This window comes from Sceloporus occidentalis, unplaced genomic scaffold, assembly GCF_023333645.1.
Source record: "Sceloporus occidentalis isolate IW3139 unplaced genomic scaffold, rSceOcc1.0.p SCAF_1, whole genome shotgun sequence".
Taxonomy (NCBI): Eukaryota; Metazoa; Chordata; class Lepidosauria; order Squamata; family Phrynosomatidae; genus Sceloporus; species Sceloporus occidentalis.
The window spans coordinates 140,789,362-140,815,837 of NW_028316981.1; the positions used below are offsets into that span (position 1 = coordinate 140,789,362).

The 26,476-nt window shown below is 45.1% G+C and overlaps 1 protein-coding gene across 8 annotated transcripts in view; it reads right to left on the reverse strand.

The window, feature by feature from the left end:
* The window catches only part of LMTK1 (lemur tail kinase 1), a 225,955-nt gene that overhangs the window by 87,734 nt on the left and 111,745 nt on the right, over nt 1–26,476 (reverse strand). For 5 of the 8 annotated variants that reach the window (XR_016282411.1, XM_089539420.1, XM_089539384.1 and 2 more), the window contains 9 exons: nt 25,540–25,658; nt 21,714–21,801; nt 21,023–21,156; nt 16,552–16,636; nt 15,962–16,083; nt 14,775–14,924; nt 10,899–13,896; nt 9,913–10,093; nt 8,420–8,653 (listed from right to left, as the gene is read on the reverse strand). Coding sequence is in view for 6 of the 8 variants with exons in the window: in XM_089539420.1 (XP_089395546.1) it covers nt 8,420–8,653; nt 9,913–10,093; nt 10,899–13,896; nt 14,775–14,924; nt 15,962–16,083; nt 16,552–16,636; nt 21,023–21,156; nt 21,714–21,801; nt 25,540–25,658 (4,111 nt within the window). In the remaining 2 variants the exon portion in view is untranslated. Of the gene's footprint in view, nt 1–3,455; nt 5,389–8,419; nt 8,654–9,912; nt 10,094–10,898; nt 13,897–14,774; nt 14,925–15,961; nt 16,084–16,551; nt 16,637–21,022; nt 21,157–21,713; nt 21,802–25,539; nt 25,659–26,476 lie in introns of those variants that run through there. The other 3 variants (XR_016282412.1, XM_089539397.1, XM_089539437.1) reach the window with 3 other exon arrangements.

Below are 26,476 nucleotides of genomic sequence, written 5' to 3' on the forward strand. Positions count from 1 at the left end.
TTAAAAAATTAATTAACACTTTTAAAGTGACATGTACATCAAATTAATACTGAATTTATGCTGAAGTTAAGATGTGTGGCAGAATTTCAGCTGCCTTAAACATCATTGCAGATGTCTTTTTCTCCCCCCACCATCATTTGTTTCTTGGAAGTAGAAAGGGGAGCAGTCCTGAGGTGACCTACAATGATGCACAATGGTGTTCTGTTCCTTCCAAAAAGGTCTTATTTTGTGACTTCCCAAAAGACAGGGCGGAAAATACAGGGGAAAGGCTAGAGAGAAATGCTTTGAAGGAAGAGTGGCACAGGTGCCTAGCCAAAAGAAAATGGATAAGGAACAGTGATTCCAGAACAAAACTTCAAAGCATGGACCAAGCTTTTTCTTAACCCGTGGGAACTGCCCGTGAACAATGATGTGCTCATAGCACCCTGCTACAGAAGGAAGGGTTATTTGTAGATCTATGCAACACCTGCAAAACATATTAATGGAGCGAGTTAAGGGCCTAAATCCTATTTTTAGCCTTCACTAAAGGTGACCCACTGAATCAATGGGATTTACCTATGTGTTGACTAACCATTTAACAACTTATTCAATGATGCTACTTTAGTTGGGACTACCCAACAGGACTTCAGGCAAATGGCTGCAAGAATGCAGCAGCTACTACAACTTGTTTCTAGGCACTAAGATGCTGGCAAAGATGCTGGGGATGGAACAGAAGGTTGTGCAATTTAGCGATCCAAGTCAGCTGAAGCTCCAAAGAAGAGCCTCTCCAGTTTGCCCACTTACAGTTGCTCCACCACTAGATGCTTTCTAAGCCAGAAACAGATGCAGATGAAAAGAAACCAAGTGATTATTCCTCTCTTCTCCCTATAGTTCTTACATCAACCATTAGTTGCTCCCAGCTTGCGCTGGCTGGCATCCATGTTGGCAACTGTAACAGGGTAACTCACATGAGATTAGTCAGGGCAACTCAAATACAATTCACATGAAATTACACCCACAAAGCATAGAAACAGAGGAAAGGAAATCATGCAGCTGCCACTTAAAAGCTTGACCTTGTTAGGTCACCAGTAATTTAGGTGACATTACAAGCTTCAAATCTGTTTGTAATCTATTCCTGTGGCTTTTCAAGTCCCTGTTAGATTGGAAGGTGAATACTGTTGCCAGAAACACAAGTACTCAATTGCATGTATGGTGCATATAAGTGGCTGCAATACGGATCCTTGCTACTCTAACTGAGAGGTCATTAGGGAAGCCACCATCTCCCTGTAGAGTTGAGTACTGGAAAGAGATTACAATATGACTCATGGACCCTTCTTCCTTCCCCTTCCTACACATGCAAAGAGGCCACAGACACTGCTACTTGTCCATTCAGCCTCCCCTCCCAATCCAGAGTGCAGTTTGAAAACTGTCGCCTACTTCAGTTAATCCTGGTGCAAATCTCTAAACTGCAGAAGAACTAGATGGAGAAATGTGAAGTGCACCAGTCTCCCATCATAAGCAGTGGTCTTTTGTTTCTCAACAAGGGGAAGGAAGAGACCACTCCCTCATTGAATGCCACGGCAATCCTTCCAAATGCTCACAACTTCCTGCTCCTGCCAGAAAAAAACATGTCCGATTTGTAAGAAAGTTTCCTGGGTCCTATATAGTAGGAAAAGTGTCATTCTGACCTGGAAACAGCTAGAAATCATGCATAAATGTTGCCCTTAAAGATACTGGAGATGCAATTACAACTTTTCTGCCCCCCCCCCCCCCAGTCCATGCTTTCTCCTTGCTCTTTTGTCTCTCACCTTCAGTGACAAACAGGGCACATGTGTGGGTGGCATCAATGATTCAGCTATTCTGGCAGAATCAAACTGCAAATACCTGACTGTGGATACTACAGCTGATAGAAACTGAAGTGAGAAAAGTAAACTTCACAAACACTTCCTTGATGGCCATAAAGAAAATGATTAATACTTTACTGGGGTAATGCAAAGTGAAGCCAGAGCACTGCTACCTGGTTACCATGTTGGTGGTGAAGAAATACTAGGACCAGTCCTCCCATGAGGCAGGTGGAATCACTGCCACCACTAGTAAGCCCTTTGCTGCTGCCGCCACTTCAACAAGGTAACACAATCTGAATATACCTGAAAGAGCTGGCAGCTCTGCTCCCCCACTGCAACAAATTGTGCAGCAGGAGAGAGGCTGGTAGTGCTACCCCTGAGACTGAACAGCCATAGTGTGGAGAGATCTGCTGGCTGCAAAAAGAAGCCAGTGTACAACTCCACAGAACTTGCCCTAAGCCCCAAACACATCTCTGGTTGAAGGGGTCCATCCTGAAAGAGAGGCATCATGGGAGAGACCATGTGGACAAGTGAGTTACAGCAGTGGGAAAGAACAGCATAAATGCATGGCAATCCAAGGAATGGCATTACTACCCCATTTGTATTCGTCTTCTGCAACAGCAACAGCAAGCCAGTTGCAAGCATCAGCTAATGGAGAGTAAGGGTTGGAGAAGTACCATCCTAGGCTAAGGAAAAACAACATTCAGACATTATATTTTAAGTGGGTAAATGTAGAAGGAGGGAGAGCATCCTTCCCCCTTCCCCCTCTGTTGCCACTTCCATCACATGTAAGGGGCTTTCCAAGGGGAGACATTTTCCTTCCCATGGAGGCTCTCTCCATAGTTCAAAGCTGTGAGTTTTGCAAATCACAGCAAGATCTTCCATGAGCAGAAGAAAATTCCTCTCCTGCTGTGCTTCCAAGAGAGCCTGCCATGCTCAGAAGGCAACGAAAATCCTTGTATGGAGAAAGCTGGATCTGCATACTCATTTCACTCATGCCTTTCACTCTGCCTTCTTAAATAATGGGGCTAAAGAGAATGGACTGAATACATATATGTTCTCCCTCACATGAAGGGAATATCCACATAGCCTGGTTTACTTTCAGCAAGAGGGGGGAGATCTCATGAGAACTGAGTTAATCACTGATACACAGCAAAGAATATAATGCATAAGACACTATTCTGGCTGAAGGGAAAAGGCAAAAGGTAAATCAAAATGCCCTTAGTCCCAATGTTTCTTGTCATCCTACCCAGTGCCCAGGCTGTGAAGAATGAAGAACCATCAGAAGCAACCAGCATGACTCTTAATATTTACACAGGAATAAGATCCACTGAGGCATGGTCATGGCCTTTAGGAATGCAGTCTTTTACTCAGCAAAGCTCCAAGAATTGACTAAAAGTGGTGGTGGTGGTGGGAGATGACAAGAAAAAAGAAAGTATTAATGCCATCATTACCACTGTAAACTGAGAGCACCATTTTATGAAAATGCCTAGTAAGAGTACATGCAGATGTGCGTGTGCACATGTATATATTAAAGTGCATAATTATGCTCCTGGTGGCCATGAACCTACACTAAGGAGAAAAACAATCACCAAAGTGAGAGTACAATAAAAAAGAAAGTTAACGAAGTTAACGGATGTTTTGCTGCTGCTTAAGCTCATGCTGAGACAGTTCTCTAACCCCATCAGGAAATGGCCCAACTTTCTCTCTGCTCCTTGAATTCTAAAGTCAGTATGTTTTGGTCTATAGCCTCAAAAGGCTAAAACCCCTGAGTGTAATTCTCCTCTCAGCCTTTTCTGTTTTGTTTTCCTAATTAAAATTGCACAATTATCCTAAGCCTTAAAACTGATCAAAATTTTAAGAATTAAAAAAAAAAAAACAATCAAAATCTCCCCCATCACATCTTATTCCTCCTCCTACCCCCCCCCCCCCAAGACGCCATGATAAAAGTGTTAACTCTTTACATCTCTTTGGCAACAACAACTTAAATCCACCACTCTGTTAGGGCAGGTGATATAGCGGTGAGTAAATTTTATACAAAAATAGTCCCAGTGGCAGTTTGACCTGCTTTTGCTACACATCTTCTCCTGCATATAAATTACTCTAGGAGTTACAGAGGGACACTGGAGTCTCTCCCCACACCATAAGGCTTGGCCGACTAATACCATTCCCACCCTGCCTCCTGCAAGTGGCACACTCCTTGACTCTCCAGGAAGGGCTCTGCCTAAATAATACTGTAAATGGGAAGACAGTGGGGAAGGGGAACTGGGGAGGGGGCATAAGTGAATCTCAGTACCACACAGTCCCTCCCAGCTAATAAGCCATTTAGGCAACCTTGCCTAGTATTTCTTTACATTTCCATTTTCCTTCCTGCCCCTGCAACCTCTAGAAAAAGGCAAGTCCAGAAAAATGTTATGTTCCTCAAGGATGGGGTTGAGAAAGTGGGACATGCTGGGGGCGGGAAAGTCCATTAAGGCACAGCTGCTGTGCTGCTCTGAACGATTCTGGCCATAATGTGGGAGCGGTGGCATTTATTGCAACTGAGTAACCAGGACCAGGGAACAAGGCCCACAAAATGAATGGGACAACTTCAAATGGCAAATTCCCCAACTGTGTTACAGCTAGGCAAATGGCAAGAGGCAGGCATTAACAACCATGTTTATATGGAAGGGCCAGACTAAAAAGAGAGAAATCGGTATAGAGTCCCACCACCTCCAGTTAAAACAGCATCCGACACTGTCCAGCACCCCAAAGTTCCCCTGACAAATGGCCTACCATTCTCTCATCTGGGTGCCTGCCTCTCTTCTTCTTTGCTGAGCAGCCCACAACCCAGTGGCTCCACCAGACCTCTTGATATGGCATGTTGAATGCAGGCAGGAAAGGAATGCCAGTGCCTAAGGAACAAACTGAAGCATTTCTGAATGGCACAAGGTACAAGGCTGTGTGTTCCCTCTCTGAAATTATATTTTTCTCTCCATCCATCCTAATCTCGGTTTGGAAAATACATGTGGCAATTTTACACAATAGGCAGGAGGTGGTGTGTCTCAAGGCGATGTCTCAACTTGGGAAGCTAATGTGAAACATCAAGAGTCATGAGCTACAGAGACAACGGGTATCAAAAATGGCTTGGGTGGAGGGGCAGCAATATTAGCGAGGTCAAAGATCTACCTTTTAAATGCTATACAGGTTTTATGTCTATCTGTACATATGCACACAGACACTCTCTCTCTCTCTCACTCACACACATACACACACTCATACACACACACACACACACACACACACACACACACACACACACACACTCATTGCAAACTGCCTCGCCACTGCAGGGTGGGGCAGCTCCAGCCTAGCAGCAGTCAAGATCTGTCCAATAAAATGTGCCTCTTAAAAAAATAAGAGCTAGAGGCCCCACAGAATTCTTCTGCTTCACCCAGGTTCTGGGCCTCTGTCCTTACTCCTTTGCCCCAGTGCAGAAACCAATGCTGGGGAGGGGGGGCAAGATGAGAAGTCCTAAAGGAAATATGTGGCCAAGCTCACTCTCTGTCACCATTTCCACTCCTGCCTAGAAAAGGAAAGAGTGAGAGTTAGTAATTGGGGCTTCACAGACTACAGACTTTTCTTTATCAAGTGTTTTTGGCCTACAATTCCCACAGACCCTAGCCAGGATTGACAATGGTCAGGGATTATTGGAGAAAGAAATTTGGATATAGAAATAGGTTATCTTGAGGTTCACAGTTGCCCAACACTGTAATAAATTATGTGATACAAGACTATGAAGGAAGGAAGAAAAATTTCAACCAATAATTAGAACTCTTGTTTTTAAGATCAACACAGAAAGTCAAAAAGAAAACTAGATTTTGCCTTAAAGCAGCAATCCCATCTGTCCCATTTAGAAAGGAAGACATTTTAAGGGAGGAATCCTAAAAACATGTGAAACCACCTTCTCCATCTACTGGGAGAGTTCCCAAGATGCCAACAGGGTTTTCCAGTTTTTGCAGCTACCACTGCCCCTTCCATCCATTTGCTACCAGCAAAAGGGTAAAAATGGAGTGGCTTGGGTACAGAATCCCAGGCCCCTTTTGCTCTCCCAACATATTCCCAGACAGACCCACCAGCTGGCATAATTAATGCCCTGCCTTTGAAACAATGGAGAAAGGAAGAAAAGAAGACATGATCCAGCAGAAAAGATGGTTTCTCCCCATGCTACACACACACACGCCACTTAGAATTGCTCTGTAGGAATCTTGAGGACTGTAGCAAGTTAGCTTAACGTTTAAGACACAAAAGAGAGGCACAGAAACCAAGAAGAATGCATAATCAAAACGTGTTTCTGCTTTAAATGAACCACTAATTTATTTTTTGTAGCTTAGTCCCTTTTGGAAAGTGTAGCTCAGTAGGTTACCTTCTTCAGGGGTGATTTTCAAACTTTCAAGTTCTGTGAAATGACTAAAGTCCCTTCCAGAAATATGAACTATTTGGCACCAAACAGAAACTAAAGGGTCATTCCCACTTATTGCTGAATTGGTTTCTGTGACCAAATCCAGAAATCATTTCAGCAATAAGAATGGTTCCCACTATCTGCACTGGAACAAGAGGAGAGGCACAAAGGTAGTGGGAAGGCCTGGCCATCTCACCTGTCACCAGTCTCCCTGCCTCTCCTTACCTGGGCCACCAGCTTCTTCCCTGCGACCTCTCTGTGACCACTTTTCCAGCTTCCCCAGTTGGGAAGGTGGGAACAGAGGAAGAAGGTTGCAGAGTGGGAAAGCCTGGGAAGGAGGTTGCCGAGGAAAAGGAACCCACAGGGAAGCCGAGAGAAGACACAGAAGACAGAGGAGAAGCCGGTGGCCCAAATAAGGAGAGGGAAGGGAGGCAGGGAGGCTGCTGACAGGGGAGATGGCCGGTACCCTTGCAGTTCCCCCTCCTGTCACAGCCAGGCAGATTTGAATCCACCTCTCTGGTTCCCACTTGTGCTGGGGTGGGGGGCGGATTTGATTCTGCTTGGTTCTCACTTGGGCTGAATCGATTTATTTCCAAATAAATCGATTGAGCCAAAAAAACACCTCTTTAACCCAGAGTCTTTTTGACATAGGTTAAATGGGTCAAAACCATGGCCCCACTTTCCAAATCATGTCAGTGATCTGAATGTAGTGGAAACCATAGTGGTTTAAACCAGATCATTTCAAATCACGATCTGGTTTAAACCACAGTGGGAACAAAGCCAAAAGTGTCATCTTTTACTTTTAAATCATTGCAACAGTAAGGAATTGTTGATTAATTATTTACTACACAAAGAATACTAAAGTTTTCCATTAGCACTTGTTGCCTTACACATTATATACTTGAACACAGGCATAGTGGGCTAATGGTAGAATTGTCTTAGTATACTGGGCCTCTTCCCCTCCTCTACAGTGAGATCAAAACAGATTATTGTGGGGACAGGATCCTTGGCCTCTTCTTTTCTCCCAGCATACTCCCAAATGGACCCACAAACCTGAATATAGGCATAGTGGCCTAATAAAAGAATTTTTTCTGATCCTGAGTGATCACATGACATCTACAGCAGTGTCATGTGTTTGCAGCTTGTTCATGAACATAACTTCTTGACCACCCTGTTACTAGCCCGATAGCCACCTATGTCTCTGATTTAATTTTGATAATCAAACTCCATCCTGGAAAGAATCCCTAGCATGTAGGCCTGGAAAAAGCACCCTAGTTTGATTTAGCTAGAAGGCACTAAGGGCATGTAGGCAGAAAGGTATCCTTTGAAATTCAAATCTATTCTTTCGATTTCAGAGGCATAGATGGCTTTGGCACTTGTCAGACATCTGGAAATCAAAGGGACAGGCCATGTGGATTTGCCACCTCTTTGTAGGATGGCTACATTTTATTGTCCTTGGTTTCAGGGTTCTGCTCTTTCCTCTTGGAAAATTCCACCTCTAATTCCTAAGAATCTGCTCCCAAAACTCAAAAGTATAAAAAGTGGGTGAAATCAGGCAGTTGTGCTGTCATATTTCTTCTAGGCTCCTCAGATTGCTAGTGACATCCACTTTCCAGGTAATGATCTGAGTTCATGCCACTCTGCAATCTTCCTTCTGATTTGGACTCCTGACTTATGAACTGGTAATGTATGGTACCATACTTCTAATCTTTATCCCATTTAACCTACCTTCATTTCATTACCTCTTGTGTGAGTGTAAAAGGTAAAAGGTGTAAAAGGTGAAAGATCTCTGCTTTTTCAAGTTACTGAAAGCCTTCTCGCTGCTCCCTTGAGCTAATTAATTAATTTCCCTATCAAAGTCAATTTTGGAACAACTTAGGTAACAATCCTGAGACTACCACTCCTCACTGGCAGTCCCTCTGGTGTCTGAAAGGAGCCCTGGTGGCAGAGTGGTTAAATGCCAGCACTGCAACCACAATGTTGTAAGTTCAATCTGTTCCAAGGTTGACTCAGCCTTCCATCCTTTTGTAGGTTGGTAAAATGAGTACCCAACTTGTTGGGGACAATTGGCTTACATGTTGTAAACCATTTAGAGACTGTTTAGTTCAGTATGAAGTGGTATAAAAATGTAAATGCTATTGCTAAAGCGCCTTACCTGCTACAGATTCAACATCTGAGTCAGTGACATGTGTGATGGAGAACCGTGATGCTGGGGCAGGTGAGACAGTGAAGCGTGAAAACTGGATGGGAAGCACCTGCTTCTGAGCTGGCAGAAGTGTAGGTGGCAATCCAGAGAGGGCAGGCTCAGGTGCCACCGATGTCAGCGATGACATGACAGATGGTTTCACCGACATGAGCGAGAAGTCATCTTCCCACTGAAAACCACCAGCTAGAATAGAAAAGAGTTGCAAAGTAAAGTAAGGGACTGATTTGAATCCTACTCTACGTTTGGCCTGTTGCCCTCCACTGGTTGTTAATGTACAACACACAGAGTTCCTTAGAGATTCAGAGTGATGTTGTGATTATGATGCCAGGCCAAGGCTTGAGGAGAGGCAGGTTCAAGACTCCAGTAAGCCACAGAACTCATTAGGCCACTTCAGCCAGCCCCTCCCTCCCTCCCTGCCCCTTTCAGCCTAATGCTCAGAAAGCTGTTCTGGGGATAGTGAGGATGAAGAAAACCATGAAGGCTGCTTTAAAGAAAAGAATAGCCCAAAGGGACTTGATTGACATTCAGTTGTGCAGTACCACTCTCTATCCCCCTCTAGTGGCCGAATGGAGGAGAGTGAACTGCTTTTTTGAGGCCCAGCATAGAGGAGCTGAAGGAAAGCCTCTCTGCCCATTCATGGAGTATCAAGTGACACAAAGAGCAAGAAAAGCAAATTACTCTTTCAACTCTCAAACAGTAACCGGGATAGTGGTGTGTTGGGTTGTTGCAGGGTGGGGTGGGTCTTTTGAGTGAGGAGGACTGGTAACAAACAAGAAGTGGTAGGCATTCATGCAGGATGGATCTAAACATTGCCAGTAGTGTTATTGTTGCTGCATGGGACTGCCCAGGGCAAGAAATGGTGTGTCACACTGAATGTTAGTTTTGAGGGATGCAACAGTGAGAGAGAAGGCTCTTTTCTTCTATACCCATGTGAGCTTCCCGGAGGCACATGGTCAGCATAGATCAGCCCTCCTGCTCAAAACAGCCTCAAAGCAGAAACTCCCATTGTCCCTGGGTCAGCCTGCTCTTGAGCATATATGTGTTGGGGTTCATGACATGAGTGTACCAAATGGAGAGATGCCTGGACACGTGGAGCAATGCTCTGATCCTCCAGGGGCTCCTCTTACATTAACAGTGCCAACTGCAGCAGGACACCTCCGCCTGGCCCTAGCTATAGAGGATGATTGCTTTGCAATGCAGGAAGCATTGCATATTTAGACAGCCAAAGCTGAGTCTGCTCATGCCACCACCATCCCCACTAAATCAAATCCAACTGGGTTCTTAGCTACCCCTAACACAGAGGGAGTTGAACTGTTGTACAGTGTTGGGCTGAGAGGAGGTGGGCATAATGGGCTGAAATGAGGGGAATGGCCGTGCAGATGATGTGGTGCAGGAATGGTGGGTTTCCCACAGCCTTGTGCAGTCCCCTATCCGAATCCTACCCGTACTCTCTTCAGAGGTGCTCCCTTCTGAGGAGGAGGAAAAGCTGCTGTTGGGCGTATTTGCTGTTCCATTTACTGGGGTGAGGGAACCATTGCTCTCCTTCTGTGCAGGAACTGATGCCAAGGGAGGCTCCACTGCCCCTGGGAAAGGCTGCTCGGCAAGTTCCTTCGTGGGGCTTTCCTGTGCACAAGGGGACAGAACAGATGTAATGACTGCCCATATGTCTTCCCAGAATGTCTGCTACTCTGCTGTAATCCATATTACCCTCCTTGGAATCAGCATGTTGCCCATTTGCCTGGTAACTTCTGCTCCCAGAGGCTTTGGTTGTAATAATCCCCTTGTTCTTTCTCTTTCTCCTTCCCTCCACACTTCATCCCTCTCTAACCAAAGGCTTGAACTGCCTTGCTACCTTTAAGAAATGTCCTTTTTTTAAAAAAATGACAGTGGGCTTTAAAATTAAAGCTAGTGTTTGTATGGCTTAGAGCACAAGGTAAATGGAGGTCTACTGGTTGATTTCTTAGCGATTCACAATCCACAGTGGTTTGAGACTCCTGACTGTTTTAACAGTAGCAAGAATAAAATGACTTTCCCCACCACTTCAGAAGGGCATGAAGGGAGGAGTAACCAAGAGTGAGATTTTGTGAAAAGGGCCTGTGAATTCAGTGCAATTATGGCACTGAAAACAAATTTTGGGCTCAAAGGCTCACAGGAACATCTTTTTCTGGCTGGTGGATTTGGGGGGGGGGGGGGGGGGCTCTAGAAGAGCCTGAAATTTGCTTACTTCTTTGGTCACGATAATTGGAAAATTATGTTCACATACCTGCCAGTGAGGGAACATTAGAGGACAGTAGTGTTTATAGGATATAGAACTGTATATGCATGCATGTCTACATAGATTAACACCACTCTGTGTTACTTGTGGGGCTCTTCTGGTCAGTTCCCTTCTTACTTTGCCCTCTAGCCAGTCCCACACCAAACAAGTCACCTGGTCAAAGAGGTAGACAGTGACATCTTCTGTGAAGGAGACAGCCTTCTTCTTGCGTTCAAGATCATCACAGAAGGTCTCCACTAGCAGGCTAGGCATCTTCAGCAGGCTACGCAGGTTGCGGGCACTGTGGCTTTCAGCAACCACAATGGGCACAGTGGGTGAGTCTTCTTCACTGTCCTCACTCTGATCCTGGATGTTGTAGCACCGCAGCTCCTCATCAGACTCATCACTGTCCTCTGTGTCATCCTCCTCTTCTTCCAGGTCAGCTGAAGGCCGAGATGGGGTGACTGACAGGTCCAGTGAGAGCCCAGAGCTGCTCTGGAGCTCTTCCTGGTGGCTTAGGTCCCGTGCCTTGTCCCCAAGCTGCTCCATTTCCTTTGAGGCACTTTCCAGATTTGCCTCCCCTTCTCTCCTATCTCTCCCCTCATCTACCACAGTAGGCACCTCTAGATCCACAATCACAGGTGACAAGAAAAAGGACCTGGTGGCAGAGGCCAATGTCTGGGGCACAGCAACAGTCCCCTCAGCTTTACATCTCGGCAGGTTTGAGTCCAGCCCTACCACAGCCATTCCATTTGCCAGCACCTCTTGTGACAAACTGGAACCAGTGACTTCCTTCATACCCTGTTCCTCAATAACTAGAGATATGCAACCCATGCCGTCTCCACCTGGGCAAGTGGGCTCAGGAGAAGGAGACAGAGTATCACCTGCAGGGCCATTCTCGTCAAGGCAATCCTTACCCAGTCCTTCGATGTGTGTCTGAGAGACCTCTGGCTCATGCACTTCAGAACCATCACTGTCCCCTTCCTCCCCATCCTCCCGAGTTCCCCCCTCAGCATCATAGTCAGAGAAGTACGCTGAGTCACGGTAAGGGTTCTTCTCATCCAGGCCCTTCAGCTCAGTGCTAAAAGAATCAGAGAGGCTTAGCTCTTTGGCTTGCCCCTCCTCCCTGTCATCCTGGGATTTCCCTAGCTGAGAAAAAGATTCAGGCTCTCGTGGCTCATGAGGCTCCTTAAGGACAAATTCAGGCGACTCATAGTTCTCTGTATCATAGCCACTATCCAGGGCCTTTGGTTGGCTTGAGGGCACATAGGCTGTAGGACTGAATGCCTCACAGGAGCTGGTGGTAGAGGGCATGTCCAATGACTCCAAGGAGTCAGGGGTCCCCACCTGCTTCTGTAAAGACTTGAAGGTGGGCATTACATCCTGCCGCTCAGTACAGTCAACTGGGAAGTCAGTGAAGACTCCAGAAGTAAGCTCAGCCGTATCATCGTCGTCACTGGCCTCATCTAAGTCAGGGAAGCTAGTGCTCGAAACAGTCTTGTCTGGTGTTCTCTCCTGTTCACTGTTGGTATACCTACTGCTCTCTAGATTGACCTCCTGTAGCACCTTAGGTGAAGAGTCAGCTGAGGCCTCTTCTACAACAATTGGGTCTTCTCTAACTCCTGGCCCCTCAGCTATTAACTCTTCTGGCAAAGCGGTATCCCCAGCAACCAAACTGTGAGCAGGATCTGACGTGGGTGGTGATGGTGATGTTACTGCCACCAGATCTTTTTCCTGTGATGATGGAGTGCTGACCTGCTGGCTTTCCACTCCATCTTCCATCAACAGATCCTCTACTGAGTCCTCTACACCCATCTCTGCACTGGCAACCTGGGCTGATATTTTTCCCTCTGTAGGCAAAGCAATGTCTTGACAAGGGGAGTCTGTGTGAGGTGATGTCACATGATCTCCACCCAGCAGAGCTGCTCGCAAGCCCTTGATCCCTAGTGTCTGCTCCTCTCGTGTCACTGTGCACAGTGGCTCAGCCATCAACCCCTGGAAAGTGATCATGTGTCGGTAGCACCAGCTATCATTGTCTGGTGGTTCACACGGGGCCTGTAAGTGGCTGCTGTTGTTGTTGACTGAGGTGTTGGATGTCCAAGGCTTGCTGGAGGAAGGGGATTCATCATTCTCATCCCTTCTGCTCCTGGGGCTATCACTGGAACTCTCCTCCTCCTCTTCCTCCTCCTCCTCCACCTCCTCACACTTCCTTTCCCCAATTTCCAAAGCTACTGAGTCTGAAACAGTCTCCTTGTAAATGTAGGTCACCGAGGGAGAGACACCCAGTGGGTCTGCAAAGATGCTTTTCTGCAAAGATGGGATAGGCCACTCAGTGGCACTGGTTTCCTTTAGCAGGTAGTTCTCAGTACAGTCCTTTGGAGAGGCCTCATAATATGGGACCTCCTTGTCCCCTGGTCCTCCATAGGAGTAATAGTCAGGGGGCTCCCAGTGGCTGTCGGCATGTGCTGAGTGGCCCAGAAGGGGTTCCATGGTGAGTGAGACAGTGGGACTACTGTTGGAATCACACTGGCCTTCCTTGTTTTGCCAGCAAGAAGAACGGCCGAACTCTGGGCTGTAGGAACACATGGTATAATCGAGGTCAGTCCCGCTGCCATCGGAGGCAGCCTCTTCAATGCGAATGTAGTACTCACTGTTAAGGGAGGGGCTGTGGGCGCTTAGCACAGGCACTACGCTTGGCGTGTGCAGGCCTGGACAGCCTTGCACTTTGCACTCATAACAGGAGGGTGAGACCCCCAAGCTGAGGTGCCCACCACCACCTCCACTTCTGTCACTGGCCGAATAGTAGAGCTCATGGTAGCGGGCAGCGCCCCGGGGGCTCATAGCTGAGGCTGGCAGGTGTTCGGCTTTGCCTTGGTCCCACTTGTACTCAAAGTTGAGACCATGACTTGTCTCCATGACTGTCAGGACATCATCACCATCATTGGAGAAATGCTCTAGGAGGGGGAAGGATGAAAGCTCAATGCCCATGTGGCTTGAACCTGAGCCTGAGCCACCCCCACTACCCCCAGGTTTCATGGAATTCCAGCGTCGTTCAAACTCTTCCTCAGCTTCTGAGGCACCCTTGGCACACAAGTATGAGAGCAGGAGATGCACCTCCTCAGCAGTGGGACGCTGATCTGGTTGCAGCCAGCAGAACTGCATCACCTCATACCTGCAAGTACAGAGAGGATAATGGAGGTGAATTACTGCCCAGTTTTTCCCAAGGACAATATCCCAACACAGCTGACCTTTCTCTAACGGACCCACAGCCTGCTCTATGTGCTGTAGAATAGCCCCTACATTTCTCCTCTCTCTTTTCTTCTTAGCATTACACCCTTTACAAACCTCACAAAAACACCCTTTGTAGACTTCACATCCTTTGCAAACTTCATGTAGATGGAAATAAGAGGTTTTGCAAGGACATAGTATCAGCTCTATCTCAAATTGTGCCACACCTTCACTCCCGGTGGCTGTCTTTGAAGCAGAAGAACTCCATACTTTATTAGTTTATGAAGGACAGCATATATTGACCTGTGGAATTGGCCATCAGATAGGTAGGGGTCTTTGGCCATCTGGCTGTAGGAGGCTAGTACCTGGGGAGAAAAGGACCTACTTCTCAGCTTTTTTTTTCTTTTTTTTTTAAAAGAAAACACACAGTCTGTTTATTCACAGAGACATAAGAAAAATGTGCTGGTATTGTTTGGTTCAATTAAGTTTTAAACATATCTGTCTACCTGCTGTTCTGCAATCTTTTCCCTTCCAATTAAAACCCACACCTACATAAATGTGATTACAGGGTCTGCTGTCCTGTAAGATGATAGACACATTCATCAAGCCTACAGTATTCTTGTCCTAGTGAGCTGATGTAGTGGACTTGAGTTACTGGGACTAATGAAAGCTTGCCAGCATCTGCACATGCAAGTGGTTCCCACCAGCCTCAAGTTTAGCCTCTGACCATGAAGCCCTTTTTTGTACCTATCTGCCTTAGTGCTGCTCCTACCCCCCAGGAAACTATTCCATCCTTGAAGGGTCTATTTCTCTGGCACTCACCAGCGGTCAGACAGTGAGAGTGGGAGCTGTGGTTTGGGGAGTTTCAGTTGCTGCTCCTTAATGGCATAGGTGAGCACCTGTCGGTCTGAGTAGTGGCAGTAGGGCTGCCCACCCAACTCAAAGAGCTCCCAGATAGTCACACCTAGAGACCTGCCAAGAAAGAGAAGATCAATTTTCAAGGAGGGGCAGAGCACACCCTAGCCAAAGACAGATGTGCTGAAGTACAGATGTGCTCCCTACAAAGCAGGATAATCATGTTATTTAGAAAATCCAAGTAGAGGGCTCCCAACACTACCAATCAAAAGCCATTGCACAAGGATGCCAACTTTTCGTCCTTCCTTTTTTTTTTAACAAATGGAAAAAAACTGGGAAAACATGGAGCAGAAAGAGAAGTGAAAAGATGATGTTGGCCAGAATCTTGTTGGTGATGTATGCCACCATAACAATTTGTAACACTAGCAAAAGGCAATTTCTGGAGCAGTGTATAGCATTAGAAGGGAGGCGGCAAATAAAGCTGCCTTCCTCTCACCAGAGAAATCTGCCCTGGTGCCTTTTTCAAGCAGGTTGAGACACAACAAGGCAGCTTTCCAGACAGAGACTGCTACACCTCATGTTACAATACCTGCATCCATTTTATCACTGATGCCATCCCACCATATATACCCATGCCACCACCTGTGACAGCATAACTACACCAGTTAACTGGACTATGGACATTTTTTGGATCCCTTGTAAAATTATGTGAGTGAGGTTATTGCACAATAAAAGCCTGGCATGGAAGAACCTTCCACAGAGCAACTCTAATGGCGGAAAACAAATATAAGCAGCTAACTGTCAAAATTCTGAAAAAACTATGAAAACTCATGGTGGAACAAAGATACCCCAAATACTCCACCTAATAAAACCAAATACTCATGCTAACCATAAAAGCCTGAGTAAATAAACAAGTATACCTTGCTTCAAAATACCGAGATCCCAAATCAGGCAACTGTTCCCCTAAGCTGGGTGATACCATTAAAACGCACATGCAACATACACATGAACACACACACACACACACACACACACAATGTGGTTGCCTCCATCCCAACAAAATGTAGGATCTGAAAGAGTGGGAAGATACTTTTGCCACTCTCCCATCCCCCAGGCCATTGCCTTCCACTGTAGAAAACTCTAATTTTTCTCACCAGATATTGCTGGTCTTGGTCTGGTCGACAATAAGTAGGTTTCCGTGTACTTCATCAATGAGCTCAGGTGCCACCCAGCGCAATGGTACCCACAGTTGGTCCGATGTCACAAAGTAGTCATCCTGCCAGGCATGCAGGGCCAAAGCAAGACTAAGTCAAACCGGCACCAATAGAAACAGTAATCGGGACAAGTCAGCTCTGCCCCCCCATTCCTATTCCAATCTCTGCCTACAATGGAAGCATTCAAAAAGTGATGGGAAGAACATGGCTGGCTCCACTAGGTCCCATCTCTTTTGCCACTCTTTCTCAGCCATAGACATATTACAACTATTAATGAAGAAAATGGCAGTCTCTACAACAGTTTACTTCAAACATGCAGTTTCATCAGGCCTCTGCATGAGAGCCTGCGTATGCATTTACATGTCTGTTCCCCTTCTGTTACTTCTCCCATTAGGTATCTACATTCGGAGCCAAGTCACCCTTCAACCTAAGATGGCTAGCTTCATTGTTGGTCCTGCGAGCCCATTATGCAAATGCTGCCAACATTGAACATGCTCCCTCTCCAGCTCCCTATGCCAAAACAGACTTACTTTGTATTTGCAGTGGGACAGGCCATAGTCGCCAATTTTGACGGTCAGATCAGCTGTGAGTAAGCAGTTCCGCAGTGCCAGGTCACTAGACAAAATAAATAAATAATAAATAAAATTTTTATTTATACCCCGCCCTTCCAAACGATCAGGGCGGCTTACAAAGGCAGCAAAGTGCAAACATCATACAAAGTTAAAAACAGCCAAAACCATAAACATAACAACAATCCTTAAAAACAATAAAAAGCCCCTTAGCCCAACCTCACGGCCACGAGAGAGGAGGGAGGCCCATAGGATATTTAGTCGGGGAATGCCTGATTAAATAGGAAGGTTTTAAGACCCTTCCTGAATTGGGCCAGGGTGGTAGATGAAATACCCAGCTGAGTTTACACAAAGGAAAACAGGAAGTGCTGGACCAGCCAGGGGGAGTTCATGCATTGATGAGACCCCTTTCAGGCCTGAAGTGGAAATACCAGGCTAGGGAGTATGGAAGAACTGATCAGACAGTGATGGGACAAGATCCCAAATGTGCTCTTAAGAAGTTTTCTTAACATACCAAGGCACACATGGCTCATGGACAAATCTTTCACTAGCCACTGAAAGTGGACAAGAATCAAGCTCATGGTGGGAAGCAGAATTCAAAAGTCATCCTTCAGCCACACAGCAGACTGACCTCATTAAAACATTTGGTTATTCTGTGGTCAGCACCCCACCCGTCACCGAACTTCAAATACACAACTACTTCCCCCACTCCTATTTTTTTTTTAGACCACTGGGCCCAATATATTTACCAATCAAGCATCAAACTGCTTATTCCTCCTTATTCTTTAATCCTTTTTGGTTTTTTGATGGCTTGATTACAGAGAATACCACACACCTTTTTTTAAAAGCTACAAATGGTCAGTTTTCCATTGCTTCAGCACAGGGAATCATTACTTAGTAAAGCTCCCAGAACCTCCCCAAAGCTATTACAACAATTCACAACCCTAAGCTGCTTTGGGAGAAAGGCCAGAAATTAAATAAAATAGCTTAACCTAATTTTTTTATTATTATTATTTTTGTTATATCAGACAATCAGTGCAGCTGCCAATCCCAACATTCACCCACTGTGGCTACTGCTTCTGTCTTTATTTAGAGGGTCCAGCCCAACACCCACAGTCATACTATACATCAGGGGTTGGCAAACTATGGCCCGCGGGCCAGATCCGGCCCGGCGAGGCCTTGGGACCGGCCCCAGCCTGGTCCTGCCGCCGATTGGAGGTCTGGTGGAGGAAAGTCCACGATGGAGGCCAGGACCTGGCAGGCCGCCGTCCTGGGCTCCCTCGCGGCCTTTCCTCCACCAGACCTCTCTCTCCGGAGGGAGGTCTGGCAGAGGAAGGGCCACGATGGAGGCCAGGACCTCTCAGGCCGCCGTCCTGGGCTACCTCACGGCCTTTCTTCCACCAGACATCTCTCTCTGGAGGGAAGAGAGAGGAAGAAGAGAAAAAAGAGGAAAGTGGAGGAAGAGGAACGAGAAGAAGAGGGAGGAGGAGAAGGAAGAAAGGGAGGAAAAGGAAGGAGGAGGAGGAGGAGGAGGAGGAGGAGGAGGAAGAAGAATAGGAAAGAGATGGAAGAAGGGGGAAGGAGGGGAAGAAAAAAGGAAGAGGAGGAGGAAAAAGGGGAAAGGAAGAAGAAGGGGGAGGAAAGGAAGAGAAGGAAGAAAAGGAAGGAGGAGGATGAAGGACTAGGAGGGAGGAAGAAGAATAGGAAAGAAGGAGGAAGGAGGGAAGGAAGAGGAAGCAAGAAGAGGAAGAAAAGGGGGGAAGGGAGACAGAAGAGGGAGGAGAAGAACAGGAAAGGGGAGGAAGGAAGAAAAAGAGAGATGAAGGAAGCAGAGAAGGAAGAAGGGAAGAGGAAAGAGGAAAACAGAGAGGAGGAGGAAAAAGGAGGAAGACTACAACTCCTGAGGCTGTGAATGGTTTGGGGGGAACTGCATTTTGAAAGGCATTGCATAAGGAGAGTATGAGGCAGTGCTTATTATTTATTTATTTATTTAAATTTATTTAAATTATTTAATTATTTATTTTTTGGCTTCGGCCCCCCCAGTTGTCTGAGGGACAGTAACCCGGCCCCCGGCTCAAAAAGGTTGCCTACGCCTGCTATACATATTTTCTATTCACCAAAGCTATGTAATAAAGTGCTTCACAGACATTTATCTTGCTAAAACCCACATTCAAGAAATATCTTTATTAGTACCAACTAAGAAGCTACAAAAGTATGCAGGCTTTTCAATTTCTTTTCATCAAGGTAGGTGATTAAAAAATTAGGGGCTGAGAAAGTATGCTGGAATGTTAAAAATTAATCAAGCATTGTAGAATGAGGTCTGCAGCTAAATTCAGTCCCAGGATGGAGACTGCAAATCACAGGAGTCACTAGTAGTTGTGTAGTGATCTTACAGATAGCACTACATGCTGGGATGGAGAAGCAATGGTAGGTCTCCATTTCTGAAAATCCAAGATTGAGTTAACTCAGACCTAATCTCGCCTTGGTCAAAGCGCACAAGTTGTTGTTGTTGTTTTATTTTCTTATATCCCACCTTTCTCCCAACACAGGGAAACAAGTTACTGAGGCTGTATTATTATTATTATTATTATTATTATTATTAACCTTTATTTATAAAGTGCTGTAAATTTACACAGCGCTGTACATACAATCTTTTTAATTGGATAGTTCCCTGCCCTAAGGCTTACAATCTAAAAAGACACAACACAAAAGGAGAAGGGGAAGGGGATGAGGGCCAACAGTTCTTCTCTACCTCCGAGGCCTGGATCAGGGGAGATGGACTGGAGGGAGGACATAGCAATACAGGAAATGATTCAATAAAACAGGCAACAAAGGAACATCAAATATCAAGTGACAATTATGCAATGCCTGGGAACGCTTCTCTGAACAGGATGGTCTTCAACTCAGTTTTGAAGCTGGTTAAAGAAGTGATGGCTCTTGCTCGCGGGGGAAGAAGGTTGCAGGAGTGAGGGGCAGTGAGTGAAAAGGGGCGAATTTGAGATGGGGCAGAGGAAATCATGGGTTGGGACAGCAGACCTTGACTACTGGAACGAAGGGCCCTAGTGGGAAGGTGAGGAGAAATAATGTCTGATAAGTAAGGAGGGGCCAGCCCATGGAGTGCTTTAAACATCGACAGCAGGAGCTTGTACTGAATGCGGAAAGGGAGGGGGAGCCAGTGAAGTATTTCTGTACAGATCAGAAATACAGAAAAACATCACAGTGCTTATATTAGTAAAGCTGGACAAATTCAAAGCTTGGACACTTTTGTAGCATTTTAGCTGAGTCAGTATCCTGAGTCAGAGGTGATGACCCTCCAGTTCTCCTTCTGACACTGAAGGATGGTAGTCCGTCATCAGAAGATGGCAGAGCTCACCTTCTTCAACAAAATCACTGATGCTGGAGTCTCTAAGTGCCACTCACTCAGCACCAGGATATTGTTAAGGAGGAAGAGCAGCTGGGGAAGAGAACAGGAGCTGCTGAAGCGTCCATGATGGAATGGTTTCCTGCTGCAGACCCAAATGTTGGTGCCGATATTCCCAGGCAAGGCAAGAGAGATGAAAGTGCTGCAGGACTGTCCATTCATGCTGAACACAGAGGATCCCCATGAAGTAACATTGCTCACATTCTCCCCAAACCCACAGCTCCCATCCCAAGAACTACTGACATTTCCATTTCTCAAGCCTCTTACCAGTTCTGTCCCACCATGAGACCTGGGCACCAAAGTAGCTTAACAATAAAATCAGGCTTCTTTGTTTGTTTTTTTCAAAGAGAGCCCCAGTATGGCATAGTTCGAGGACTTTGGGAGACCAGTGTTTTAATGCCTGCTCAGCCATGGAGACCCATTGGGTAAAATTAGCCTAGTCAACTCTCTCAGCCTTATAGAAAGGCAAGGACAAACTCTCTCTGAACAAATCATGCTAAGAAAACCCCATGATAGGGTCCTGAATGGCTTGTAGTCACAATACAATAACAGCATTCTTCCTTCCATGGACTAACATCATTTCCTCCCCTGCCCAGACACTGGGCCTCAAAATCTTGTCTGTGACTGCCAACACAGTAAGTTCTCATAAGCACAGCAACATTCTCCTCTCCTATGGAAGATTAATGCTAGAGCACAAGTCCTGCATGTAAAAGTTCCCAGCTTCAGTCCTTGAGTGGGGTTGCAAAAGATCCTTTGTTGTTTGGACAGGTAACACTGAGCTTGTTCTTGAACGATCTGGCCTGGTATAAGATAGTTTCCACTGCATAGTTCTGTCAGCTATAGTTGTCACATAAATGACTGCCCACTTTGCTTTCTATATACTTATTTTATGGCTATCCTTAAAGCACCCTCCTGTACCAACTCAAACAGAGAAGTGTGCCTCTCCACATTTCCTTTCCACACACCCTAAGTAAAAGTGTGCAAGTCATCTGCTGTGGATGCTTTACTCACCTGTGTACATAGTTGTTGCGGTGAAGGTGTAGCAAGCCACAGGACACCTCGCAAGCCATGCGTTGCAACGTCAGAGGGTCAGGTGCTAGTGCTTCGGCTGCATGGCAGCTCCGGAGATAGCCCTTCAGGTCACCCTGTCAGGGTGGCAGCAGCAGCAGAGTTACCCATGGCTACACCACTGCCCAGGGACCTCTCCAGTGAGGTCTCAATGGGTGGGTGGGTTGGAGAAGAACAAGAGAGAAAAAGCATCTCTGCAATGCAGTCAAAGGGGCAATGCCAAACCACAAAGAAGGCATACATTAGGGGAGATTGTGGGCATTAAATCACCAACACAACAAAGGACAAATGTCAAGGCATGTGAAAATCTTAAGGCCTCTTAGTCCAACCAGGTTATCTACAGCAGAGACATTCACCTCTGCACCTAGCCCCTAAGGATAAAAAAACCAGACATGTTGTGGGCCAACCAGATATAGGACAAAGGTACTTTACTGAACCAACAGCTCTGGAGAGAATATTCAGTGCAAATCCAAAAAAGGGTTGGCTCTTTGCCAACCAATTAGTTTGTTTACCTGTCCCAAAGCTCAGGGACTGTATCTGGAGCAGGGAAAAAATGTGTGTGTGTATGGGGGGGGGGGGGACTAAGAAAGAGAAACAAAAGAAGCCACGAGATTTCCCTCTATTCATGACTCACCAGTGGGCAAAACTCCATCACCAGCAGATAAGGTGTCACTTCTGCACACTGGGCCAGGCACTGCAGGAGATTGGTGTGCTGGAGTGCTCTGTGCAGCAAGAGAGAAATTGAGAGAGAGGGGGGGGGATCAGAAGGAAACAAGCATGAGAAAGACTCCAGAGCTACTGGGATGAGAGAAATTTGGAAAGCTGGCAAAGGATGTCAGGATAGACCAAAGTGCTTCAGCACTGCAGAGCAAAAGAAACTTTGGGATTTTCAAGGAAAATAGTAGGAGAGTAGCTGTTGATCACTAGGAAAATATGGAACAGGAGGAAGGCTGAAATTATTTCAGCCAGTTCCCCCTCCTTTTTTTAAAGAATACAACTTCCAGAGTCCTCCATGGCCAAGATGGTTTTATGGGGGGTTGGCATACTAGGTATTATAATTCAAAAGAGGAATTTTCCAAGCTCTGGCTAGGAAGCTGCAGCTTAGTACTACAGGAGATGTCCCAGGAATGTCAGTTGAGAAAGAGAAGTTTCCATGCCTTCCTTTTTCCTTTTTAAGACTTCTTTCCCTTTTCAAACAGTTCACACAATAGGTTTCTATGGGGACAAGGAGGGGCTCTGATGACACAACCCTGTATGAGCAACAAATAAATAGGTCCTAAGCTGTGCCAGCTCCCCCAACATGGCCAAGAACAATAGGGAGGCTGTTTATTCATTAGTCAGTACAGCAATTCATTGCTTTCCTACTATTGACCTTTCTGTGCCTTTCTATGCCTCTGCCCCCCATAGCAAACTGCAGCCCCTTTAATTTTTACATTTTCCCCAGACTCCCCATGGGTGCTAAATGGGTACCTAACCTCAGTGGTGTCAGTAGGGTTAATGTTATTCATTGTGCTAATTCATGGTGTTACCCCCCATTGACCTTCTCCCATGCCATACCATACAGAATCCTTAGTAATGTTTTTTGTACTACTGTTACTCATAAATCTTAATTCTCCTGTATCACTAAATCATTATGGCAATAACTGTAACATAAACAACTAGTGGAACTAAAATTATACTTTTAAATTACAATATCATACACACCGCCTAAATGTATTTACATGTACATCATTCCATGTGGTTAAAGTAAAAACTTTGGTCAAATGAGATGTTTTTAAAAATTAATATTTTAATTTTTTAAGCGGGTGGGGGGCTCTCTTCTGCCACTGAACCTCATCCCACTCACAGCATCTCTTCCACTGAGCTCCAGTGTTTTAAAGGGACACAGGTGAATGTCACAACCTGTTTCTACTGAAGGACAGATGTTTGGGGAGCAGTGGTGTCAAACCCCCCCCCCCCCAATTAGGGTGTCACCTGGTGCAGTCCACAACCCCTGCAGCCCCTTAGTGATGCCCCTGCCTATCCCATACTCTTGGTTGTGGATACAAAATCATTTGTTCTGGACAAATAGTGTGCTATTGAGGATACAAACTGACATTAAAAGTTTTATTTATTTTATTCTAAAATACTTTTATCTCTTGTGGTTCTCAAGCTCCCTCCCTTCTTTGTTAACACTTTAAATATTTCTGCTGCTAGTTCTCCTGTTCTAAGATTTTTAGTATTTTTGTTGCCTGTTTTCTATGATGGTTATTTTAACAGTTATATCTTCCTGCTTGCCATTAGTTTCTGATATTGTATTTTCTATTGTATTTTTCAGCTTTATTCCTTGTATTGCAAGCTGCCTTGGGCACAATTATGATAAAGTGGGAAAGAGCAGATGATAATCTATATTCCACAAAACAACCCTGAACACAGCCAAACTCTTATGATTTCAGAAGCTAAGCAGGGTCAAGCAAGGTTGGTATAAAGGTGACCATATTACACCCATACTAAAGTCTCTTCACTGGCTGCCTATTAATTTCCAGGCACAGTACAAGCTGTTGGTCATAACCTTTAAAGCCCTTCATGGCTTGGGTCCAGCTCATTTATGGGATTGCCTTCTCCCATATAATCTACCTTGCACATTGAAGTCCTCTAGTAAAAATTTACTGCAGTCAGCTAAAACTAGGCTGGCTGCAGTTAGCCAAAGGACCTTCTCTTCTGCCACTTCCAGAGTATGGAATGGCCTGCCAGAAGAGACGTGACGTATCACCAGTCTTGATTGCTTTAAAAAGGCAATCAAGATCTATTTCTTCTGATAGGCCTTTCCAAATTAACATTCCAGCAATCTCTTATTAATTTAATCAATTCTTCAACAACTGCTCTAACTGCCTCTGCCCTATTTTTAATAACTGTTTTAATAACTGGTTAATAATTTAATTGTATTTTATTGTGGATGAGAGGTTTTGGAATATAACAATGATTAGTTGTTATTATTTTACTGATGCTTTTATTGTTAGCCACTTCTATCTGTTTGGAAAAGCAGGATAAAATTATTATTACTATTATTATTATTATTTGTATGGGATGCCAGGAATTGCTGGGTTGGGCTAGGAAAGAAGGCATTGCTAAAATCCCTGCATAGCCATTAATGCCACTCAAGAGCTGACAATACTGGGCTAGTTGACCAGTGGTCTTAGCATAAATCCATATTCCCTTCTCCTCTTCTTCATTTCTAGGTGTGTGGAATGTTTGTAATATCAAGCCACAAACTGCATATTCTACTGTAATCTTTTATTTTGCCCAAGGTAACCAGATGTCTTAATCGCAAAAGAGGACAAGGCACTGCAAAATGTATGACATTCAAGAAAACATAGGACATTATAATAATATTAAAGCTAAAAACACTAATATAATACTAATTCATTTCACATGGTGTATTTACAGCTATATTACATATATTGTATTTTATTGTGTACTCAACCATATTTTTCTGATGAATTTATTTTCATTAAAATGCTTTGTTAACTTGCAATATACTTGTAGAATTCTGAGGAAGACAAATGCTCAGAATTGTACTTTACTAGGAAAAAACCCCTTTAATATAATATACATTTTAATTATTCCTTTCATTTGTCAATTGCGTTGGAAGTAAGCAAAATACCCTTTCAACATTTGCATTGTGTTCTCTAGCAGCCCATTGCCTAATATGTTTGCTATCCCCCAACCCCCAGAAATAAATGTGCCCTAAATTCTAAGGCAAGCTTTGTCGAAACAACTTTAGAAGGATCCATCCTATCCCCGTTTGCAGTGAGGAGAGGTTGCCAAGTGGACACATTTCTTAGGGAGAACAGCAAATGTGGTGCTACTCAAAGGGCTTCTTAGTCATGCTCAAAGTGGAGGACACTTTGGAAATCCTCCTGAACAGAAGGTTAAAATGTAGTGCATGTCCTGGGAAAGGAGGACATCTGATCACCCTGATTTTGCCAGTTATGCAATCAAATTTCAGTTCCAGATAGTTTCGAAGCTGCTTACCATCAGGACTGATATTATGGTTGAGATACACTGCCACCCTCTGATGGACCGTGGGAAAAGTTGTATGCCTTTAGCTAAACAAGCCTTATTTGCCCTCTCTCATGCTCCAAGTGGATCTGCAAGCAGCCACATTGGATGGATAAAGGTTCAACTGTGGTAGGAGTGGGTTTTGATGGAAAACATTCTGTAAAGTGTTTCATCCTTGTACAGAGTGAAGAGACAGGGAATATGCTAGTAGGTGAAAGTTTTGAGACCTATCGGAATGACAGCTGCCAAAAATACTGGCTACATCCTACTTTAGAAGGATTTAGAAGGTTTAAGTAGACTTCCTACTAAGAAGAACTCTGTGGGATCAGACCAAAGGCCTACTTAGTCCAGCATTCTGTTCCCACTATGGCCAACTGTGGCTGATGGGAAGCCTGCAAGCAGGAGATGAGTGAACCTACCTGTATGGCTGGGCCTCTTCAAGGAACTGCATCTGATCTTGCACACTAGCACTAGCCTTGAGCTCTTTCACTACCACTTGAGTGCTGCTCAGCCCTGCATTCACCTCACCGAGGAACACCTAGAATAAGGGAAAGACACATGCATGCGACTACATACAGATACACACACATGTAAGTCTACTAGATCTTGGACCTTTGCTATAAAATGATGCCACTGCAATTGACGAGGATGAGTCATTATCTTCTAGGGTATCACAAAAAGAAAGTTGTTGCAAAATTAGGGTGGAATTCTGTGGGTGACATAATTCACCAGGAATAACATCCCTGGTGATACTTCTGTATGTGTTTTAGTGACACTGCAAAAGGAGTCACTCTGTACCTCCTTGTGCAATGCCCCTTATCCAGGTGTTGTAACAGCAGCGGGGATGCTTGCTTGCAGTCACTGATTGGCTGCAAGGGTGCATCCATCCACATTCCAGATGCCCTTGTGCAAGGGGAAACAGCTTTATGTTGGAGAGACAAGCGGCTTTGTCCAGGTGCCACCCCACAGACAATTGGTAATCAAGGGAATGAAGTTGTGCATGTGAGTACGTCACCTGAACTAGCGCATCAAGGGAGAAAGTGAGGAAAAATGAGCAACCTCTGTCCATCGGACAACAGCATAAATACATAGGTGGAGACTCATACTGCACCAGTGTGCTGGGTCTCATCTTTAACCTATTATGTTAATCATCCTCAAGCAACTACCATGGCAGAGCCTCAAAACCCAGTTTAAGCTGCCAATCCACAACAGTTCTTCAGATGAATCCCGCTTCTCTGCTTTCTATTTAGAAGTGACATAGCAATGTTTTTGCATGTATGCACTTAATGTGAGTCAATGCTTCATGGAGCCAATGTACGAACTAATAGCATAAACACATCAGGTCACAAGTCCATG